Here is an 8,870-nt window from a genome sequence, read left to right on the forward strand (position 1 = left end):
CCACCTTGGGTGTATGTGGCTGGTGCCTTAGCCACTTGAGCCACAGGCGCCGAGCCACATGGCTTTTCTTTTAAAAAAGCATGTTTATGCAATAGTTTCTGCACCAATTATATGTTGGAAAAGCATAATCATGTTTACTTGACCTCTCATCCCTTTAAAAGATCTGTATTTGTGTGTATTTCTATATACATGATATATCAGAACTATCATTTATGGTTATCATTAAATAAATAACATTTATTTAATAAGCTCAAATTTTTTTATAAACAGCAGGACATAAGAAAAAGGTATGAGGACAACTTATTCACACAACAGCTCTTGTGTGGATAAGGTGGGAACAAGTGCACAAGCTATAGTCACTGTCTGAGAGCCTAGGTGGCCAGGCTTAAGGCTGTGGTCATCTGCACAGCAGGCCCAGATAGCATCCCAATGCACTGGTTCTCACACTCTCGACCTAGGACTTTGGTTCTCAACCTTCCTAATGCCGAGACCCTTTAATACAGTTCCTCATGTTGTGGTAATACCCAATCATAAAACTATTTTCCTTGCTACTTCATAACTATAATTTTGCTACTGTTATGAATTGTAATATAAATACTTGGTGTACAGGATGTATTTACCTGACCCCTGTGAAAGGGTCGTTCAATCCTTAAAGGGGTCACGACCCACAGATTGAGAACCACTGTCCTAGGATCACAAGGCTCTGAGTTTACACTGAAGCTCCTTGCAGGAGTCTGTAGGGTATACTTTAAGCCAAAGATGTGGTTTAAAGGGTGCTATTGGGAGAGAGTTCCACAAAATCTTTCCTAACTCTTGCCGTGGCCTCAGTCTCATTTCCCTGCCCAGCTAGCTGTTCTGCTTCTCTAGGGTAGGAAATGAGATAAGGCAATAGAGAATCCCCAGAGAGAGGTAACCATGGATCTTCTGTAACAAGCAAGGTAGTGAGGACCTCATTACACAGTTCCTGCAAAGGCACCTGTCTGTTGCCTCCAAACCTCTCCAAACACTGCAGACCTCTGAGCCATTCAAGAGAATGGAAACTGCAAAATTCTCTCAGGACAGGGACTGATATGTTATACTCTTCCCCACAAACTGGGGGACTTCAGTATTTTGTTTGCTTAGAATATCACCCAAAATACCTATCTCTATCTGCTGAAACGTACCTATCACTGCCCAGCCTGCTTCTAGCACCATGTGCTCTGTGAAGGAGTCTCTGATGAATCTGCTCCAGGGGTTTCTCATCCTGGCTGTCTGCATAATGGACTATTCTGAGGGTACTTTAAGATAGAAACTGATGTCTGAGGCTCACCCCTGGAGATTCTGGGCTGTTCTGGGAATGAGAATGTTTCCTCAGGTGATTCAAATGTGCATCCTGGGTCATGAAGGGCCAGGCCACTCCTCCTCCACTTCCGGTCACCTGCAGCACCTTTTCTGGACGTGCCAAGTGGTATTCATTCATCTTGCTCCTCTTTATGTCACAGCTATTTGTGAATATATCACCTCTTTAGCACCAACATAAGGTCTCTAAGAGTGGGGATTGTGTCCAGGTAATCTTTCATTCAGACACAGAGCCTTCCCATCAGGGAAGACTCCAGTTTTAGAAGGCTTCCCCTCCACAGACTCAATAATGGAGGCATCTATACCATTTTGAGAAGCAGGGCTGGAGAAGAAACTGTAAACTAGGGATCTTGCCTGGGCCTTCCCAGTTGAGACTAAGTCAAAATAGGTTCTTAAGAGACTGCCTGGCACGTGCACTCTGGAAGGCTAATGTCTTTTTAGAAACAACTCGAACTACCCTCTTGTTCCAAAAGGCTGTCTGGTCAGAATGGTGGCAGATCATCGCAGAAAGAAAAAGATGTTATCCTGTTTGTCAGATATGGTAAGCAAAGGTTCAATTAAAAAAAAAAAAACTTCCCTATAGTGTGGAGAGATTTCCATGGCATCCATTTTTACCCATTTTCCTCTTTCTTTTACATTTCCCTTGAGACCAACTTTCTAAAAGAAAACAGTCTTAGTCTTTTCAAGTTTACAAAAGGCAGCACCCAGATTTTCTGAATAAAATGATACGACTGTTCAGCAGAAAAGAGTCAAACTCTTCCACTTGCACCTTGCCTGGGCCTCCACTGTCAGAGGGTTTTACCACTCACTCAACCACCATTTCTTGAGCACCTGTTACGTGCCAGGAACACAAATACCAACATTATTCCATCCAAGCCTTTAAGGAGCTGCAGACTAGGAGACCAACAGGCAAACAAAAATGACATGGTTTCATCCCGCCAGAAGGAGGTGTGGAGAGGGCATCCATCCATGCAATAAATGGACACCAAGCATCCGCCTACCCTACGCCCTTGCTTAGAAGACAGGTCCAGCTCTCATGGAGCTTACAGGCATCCTGGGGAAGAGCCAGAACGTATGGATCGCCAATGCACACGCACACAAGCACTGACTGTGGGCACCAGAGAGGGCAGTCCTTGGGCTGCTGAGGACGGGTGGCTTCCCCTTATTGTCCCCCACACAGGGAGGACGTCGCAAACTCCCACTAACAGAAGACCGCTGGATCCCTGTTTGAGGCTGACTGGAGTGAGGGGGTGAGAGCAAGGCGGAATCCTCACTGGGATTCGTGACCAGCACCGGGCACCGGGCATCTGCCCCAGCCGGGACGCCACGCCCTGAATGCGCGGTCGGAGCAGGTGCGTCCTCCAGCACTGGGGCGGTGGGGGTGCTAAAGGGTCGGTCTGCCTGGACCCAGCACAAAGGATTCCAAAGGGATCCCAACTCCGGCAAGGTTAAGTACCTGGGCACTGTGCAAGCTTGAGGAGCCGCCCGCAGTGCCGCGGACACACCCAAAGATTCCTGGACTAAGAGTGACCTGCGCTGCGGGAGCCGCACCTGAGGAAGCAGAGGCAGAGAGGGCGGGGATAGGTGCAAGGCACCAGGCTAGGACCGCACGGGGTTTGGCCGGCCGATCCGCCAGGGTGGTTAGGATAGGAAGGGCGGACCCCGGCGCGGAGGCGGCCCTGGAGGCGTGAGTCCCGGGTTCCCAGTCCCAGCGACACTCACCGACCCTCAGCGTCGGGGCGGTGGTGGCGGCCGCCGCGCGGCCCTCTCGCGGGGTTCACTCTCTTGGACCCCACTACTGCGCTCCAGCCTCGCAGGGGCGGCGGAGGCCGGCACTGACAGCTGGGAGGCCACCCTGGAGGGGTGGGGGAGACCCGGGACCTGCGACTGATGGACACACCAGGCCGTCCGGTCTCCTGCAGGGGGCGCTGTGAATTGCGCGTGCGCAGTCGACCGCCCCTGCGGGTGCCCGGCCCGCCCTCGGCCGCCCTGGCCGGCCGGACCTGGCGCCTGCGCAGGGCCTCGTACATGTCGCCCACGTCCGGCAGGGGGCGCGCTACCCCACGCGCGCGCCAGGTCAGCCACCCCTGCGGGTACAAGCTCGCGCCTGCGCCGGGCCACATTGCCTGCCCGCGCCTGCGCAAAGTCCGCGTTCGCGCCTACGTCCACCAGGGGGCGCGCGGCGGAGGTTCCGCGCGCAGGCTGAAGCTAGCGATGACAGGGTCCGGACAGCGAAGGTGCGGCGACCTCTGCCAGGAATCGTTTTGTGCTTATCCCTTTCACAGCAGTCCAAGTAATTATAACGGGAAATTCCAGTTGGCCTTTTCCCCACTTCCCTTTACGCGCTCTTTCCGGAGCCCTCCTTTTCTTGGGCCCCTCGCCGTGGCTCGTTGGTTGCTTCTGCCCAAAGGCAGGCGAGTTGAGGGTCAGGAATCTTCTGGAATTTAGCTGACGGTGCGGGCGTCGAGTTTGTGGAAGTACCAGTGTTCCGGGGTGTGGCCCAGTCACGGTCCCAATTCAGGAGCGAGGAAGGTCTCCCCGGAATTGGGGCCAGTTGGGGTCACTTCAGGCCAGGGGGCGGTCCCGAGCCCACGTTGGGTCACCTGGGGGGGAGGGCTGTAGGGCTAGGTTGGGTCACAGGGTCGGAGTCACCTGTGCAGGTCTCCAAGGATAAGCAGGGGTCACCGTGGTGTGGCCAGGACCGGGCGGGGTAAGGGTCTCGGGGCCGGGGCGTGGGGGCGGGGCGGGGCCAACAGTCGCAGCGGGCGGAGTCCAGCAGGTTCCCGGAGCTGCCCGCAGCAGGACCACAGTTGTCCGGACGCCCGCCCTACTGCTGGCGTCCCAGGCAGTGGTGGCTGGGCTGGGAGCCCCACAGCCCTTAACTGGGGAGCCATTCGTGACCCGTTAACTGCATCCTCGCACCCACGCTGCCGCCATTCCCAAGACTGGACGGACTAAACGGTAACGTGAGGGCTGAGGTCTCTCAGTCCCCCAGAACTCCTTAAGGGATTGGGGTCGAGCCGCATTGTCTCATAAAACCTTTAGTTCTCAAAAGTTATGTCCTTTTTAGCCCAGAGAGTGGGCTACTTGAGGAATGGGACTTTGCTTCTCGTGAAGAGCCAGAGTACTAGAATACCCGGCACAGATGAGGCTTTTGTTACATACTTGTTCAATGAACGGGTCACAAAAGCCTGGTTTCAAATCTTGGCTCTCCCCTTAACTAGTTTAGAGATATTTTACCTCTCTAAACCTCAATTTCCCATCCCTAAAATTGAAATGATGATGGTAATAGCAAACTCAAAATTTTGTTTTATCATTTTTTGGGGGGGGAGGTAAAATGAGAAAAAACATGTTTAAGTGCTTATCACAATGCCTGCACAGAAATGTCAAAAAAATGCTGGTATAATGAGAGTAGGACTGGAGATTTACATAGTCTAGTAGGCTCTAGTCTCTATAATAAGTATACAGGAAAAAAGCAATTGAACGCCGTTACAGGATGGGTGAGGGAGTAGATTATTAATATGCTGCAAACATCTTAAGAACCTTTTCTCCATCTTTACTCATACCCATACCCAACCAAAATAGCTTCCCCATTCTCTACTTCCTACTAGAAACCTAGGTGAACCTCGGCAACTGGCCCTTCTCTTCATGCTACATCCTCATTCAATCTTTTTCTTTCCTTTTTTTTTTTTTTTTTGGAGACAGAGTCTCACTATGTCACCCTATGAGTGCTGTGGCATCACAGCTCACAGCATCCTCAAACTCTTGGGCTTTAGCAATTCTCTTGCCTCAGCCTCCTGAGTAGCTGGGACTACAGTTGCCCACCACAGTACCTGGCTATCAGTCTTTTTTCTTTTGAAAATCAATCCTCAGCTGGCTGGTGGTTGTCCAGCTACTAGGGAAGCTGAGGTGGGAGGATCACTTGAGCCTAGGAGTTGGAGACTGCAGTGAGCTATGATTGTGCCACTGCCCTCCAGCCTGGGAATCCCCTCCCCCCCAAAAAATCCTTGCATTTTCCCCAGCCTTTTCTAAGCCTGATCTCAGTTCTGTATAACTAAATTCAGTAACAGAGCTTGCTGACTCAGAATTTCCCTTAGATGAAAGATGAGGGTAAAAGTATTGGAAGGAAACTTCACAGATGAAGACAGATAATTTATAAAGAGTACTAATTTTATATCTCTGTTCTCAACCTTGTCAGATTAAATATTAATCATTAAATGTCACAGTTGTGAGCTAGGAGGATGTGAAGGTCATTGGCAAAAGAAAGTTAGTATGTACAAAAATTCTAGGCTCTGGACTTAAGTTCAATAAATAGCTGCTGTGCAGTTGGCTGGACCCTTTTGATGCTCTTCAACAATCAGTAAAGAATCCATCAAATTTGTGCTGAAAGCCCACTATTGAACAAAACAAAACAAATCTAGATGCTCCATCTCTTTTCTTTCCAAATGGAGGTCCAGATAAAAGTTATAATTTCTGGCTCGGCGCCTGTGGCTCAAGCGGCTAAGGCGCCAGCCACATACACCTAAGGTGGCGGGTTTGAATCTCCAGCCCGGACCCGCCAAACAACAATGATGGCTGCAACCAAAAAATGGCCGGGCGTTGTGGCTGGCGCCTGTAGTCCCAGCTACTTGGGAGGCTGAGGCAGGAGACTCGCTTGAGCCCAGGAGTTGGAGGTTGCTGTGAGCTGTGATGCCATGGCACTCTACCCGGGGTGGGTAGCTTGAGGCTCTGCCTCAAAAAAAAAAAAAAAGTTATAATTTCTTCAAAATCACCCAGTTAGCTAATACTGGAACCCAGGTGTTCAGGCTCCTAGACTGTTTACCACTCCCTGGTATGGGAACACATTCATATATCACAAATGCATGCTGAGTGATTGCAGGATGTACTCTTGATGCAAAGAGTACTTTCTCTTCTGTGAAGATTGATGACAAAAGTTCTAGTGGATGTTGGCCTTCATAAATCTTATGGCTTACAAAAGGCAGAAAACCTATCTATTAAACAACTTGGCTGATGTGAGTGTGTGTGGTGTTTTCTTAATTTCTTACTCTCTGAATTTTTTTTCTTAATGAAACTAATTTGTCAGTTCTGAATTCTTTTGAAGGGGTACGGATACATTATCTGTCTGTCTGTCTATCTATCTATCTATGTAATATATAGCAGTGCCCAAGTTGCTGGTGTATCAATGTAAAATCTTAAAATAGGGCTTCTTTAATTGTTTCCTTAGGAATGATGTTATAGTTCAGAGATACATTTAGACTAAGCTGTACATCTACTCCTTTATTCAGTGCTTGAAAGGCATTATATTTCAATGTATGTTTTAGTGGTTAAAACCAGTTGTGGAGGCTTGGCCCCTGTAGCACAGTGATTGCAGCGCCAGCCATGTACATCAAGGCTGGCGGGTTCAAGCCCAGCCCAGGCCAGCTAAACAACAATAACAACTGTAACAAAAAATAGCCAAGTGCTGTGGTGGGCGCCTGTAGTCCAGGCTACTTGGGAGGCAGAGGCAGGAGAATTGCTTAAGCCCAAGAGTTTGAGGTTGCTGTGAACTGTGACGCAGCAGCACTTAATCAAGGTTGACATAGTGAGACTCTGTCTCAAAAAAAAAAAGGTCGTGGACTCTTGGCTACGCTGCTCTGGATTGAATTTGAATCCCAGCTGTTAATGTCTTTAGGCAAATTACTTAACCTTTCTGTGTTTTGGTCTTCTTGTGTAAGATGGGGATTATATAGTACTCATTTCATAGAATTGCAAAGATGAGATGCATCGGGCGGCGTCTGTGGCTCAGTGAGTAGGGCACCGGCCCCATATACTAAGGGTGGCAGGTTCAAAAACCAGCCCCGGCCAAACTGCAACAAAAAAATAGACAGGCATTGTGGTGGGCGCCTGTAGTCCCAGCTACTTGGGAGGCTGAGGCAAGAGAATCGGGTTGCTGTGAGCTGTGATGCCATAGCACTCTACCTAGGGTGACAAGAGTGAGACTCTGTCTCTTAAAAAAAAAGTGCATCAAATATATAGAGCGTAGTACTTAGTGTTTGGCACTAAACAAGGGCTCAGTAATCTTAGTATTGTGTTATATGTTGAGGATACAAACATGAATGAAATTTGTGTGCTCTCCAGGATCTCACAAAACAAATGTGTTCATTTTAATTTAGTTTTCATTGTGGCTTACTATATGCCAGGTGAAATTTGAAATTGTGAATAAAGCACTATCTATGATTTAATAGAATTCAGGGTTTCCAACATATTAGAGTCTAAATATAGTGTTAGAAGCAAAGATATAACAATTGAAAATAATGTGGACTAGGCATAGTACCTCACACCTATAATCCTAGTACTTTGGGAGGTTAAGACAAGTGGATTGATTGCAGCCAAGAGTTAGAGACCAGCCTGGAGCAATCTACCAAAAAAAGAAAAAAAATCACCCAGGTATAATGTGGACCTGTAGTCCTAGTTACTTGGAAGGCTGAGTCAGGAGGGTGGCTTGGGCCTAGGATTTGGAGTCGGAGGTTGTAGTGAGCTAGCCTGGGTGACACAGCAAGACCCTCTCATTTCTTTTCTTTTTTCCTTTTGCAGTTTTTGGCTGGGGCTGGGTTTGAACCCGTCACTTCCCGCATATGGGGTTTAACCCACCACCTCCGGCATATGGGGTTGGTGCCCTACTCCTTTGAGCCACAGGCACCGCCCTTTTTTTTTTTTTTTTTTTAGACTCTCTTATTTCTTTAATAACCATTGATTTTGAACATCTTTTCGTGTGCTTGTTGGCCATTTGTAAATCTTTGGAGAAATGTCTATTCAAGTCCTTTCCCTTTTTTAAAGTTGGATTCTTTTATCTGTTTGTTGTTAAGTTGTAATATTAATAGTTCTTTATAAACTCTGAAGAGTAAATCATTATCAGATACATGACTCACAGATATTTTCTCATGTAGGTTGTTTTTTCTTGATAACGGCCTTCATTACACAAAAGTTCTAAATTTTGATAAAATTCACTTTGTTTTCTTTTGTTGCTCATACTTTTGGTGCCAAGACTAAAATTACATTGCCAAATCTGAGGTGAAAAATATCTACCCCTAGATTTCTTCTATAAGTTTTATATTTAGCGCTTATATTTAGGCCATTGATCCATCTTGTATTAATGTTTATATATGGAATGAGGTAGGAACCAACTTCATTCTTTGGCATATGATTATTGGTTGGCCTAGTACCATTTATTGAAGAGACTTTTTTTTCTCACTAAATGATCTTGGTACCTGCTATGATCTGAATGTTTGTGTTGCCACCAAATTCAGATGTTGAAATCCTAATCTACACAGTGACAGTATTAGGAGGTAGGGCCTTTGGGAGGTGATTAGGTGATGAGGCAGAGCCCTCATGAATGGAATTATTGCTGTGATAAAAGAAGTCTGGGAGAGATTCCTTACTCCTCTAACACATGAGGTTACAGCAAAAAGATAGCCATTTAGGAAGCAGGTCATCACCAAACACTGAGTCAGCCAGCAGCACCTTCATCTTGAACTTTCCAGCATTCCAGAACC

The 8,870-nt window shown here is 47.5% G+C and overlaps 2 protein-coding genes across 2 annotated transcripts in view; one reads left to right on the top strand and one right to left on the bottom strand.

Moving 5' to 3' along the window:
* ABCA3 (ATP binding cassette subfamily A member 3) overlaps positions 1-3,211 on the bottom strand; it is a 69,488-nt gene extending 66,277 nt beyond the window's left edge. Inside the window, exon 1 of the mRNA XM_023513833.1 lies at positions 3,061-3,211. The gene's annotated coding sequence lies outside the window, so the exon portion shown is untranslated. The remainder of the gene's footprint in view (positions 1-3,060) is intronic.
* A 319-nt stretch (positions 3,212-3,530) lies between these two features.
* Positions 3,531-8,870, top strand: part of LOC100948930 (ATP-binding cassette sub-family A member 17-like) — a 137,500-nt gene continuing 132,160 nt past the window's right edge. Inside the window, exon 1 of the mRNA XM_023513859.1 lies at positions 3,531-3,575. Within this exon, the coding sequence (XP_023369627.1) occupies positions 3,553-3,575 (23 nt within the window). The 5' untranslated portion in view covers positions 3,531-3,552. The remainder of the gene's footprint in view (positions 3,576-8,870) is intronic.

This window comes from Otolemur garnettii, unplaced genomic scaffold (assembly GCF_000181295.1).
Source record: "Otolemur garnettii isolate 467f Iridium unplaced genomic scaffold, OtoGar3 scaffold00044, whole genome shotgun sequence".
Taxonomy (NCBI): domain Eukaryota; kingdom Metazoa; phylum Chordata; class Mammalia; order Primates; family Galagidae; genus Otolemur; species Otolemur garnettii.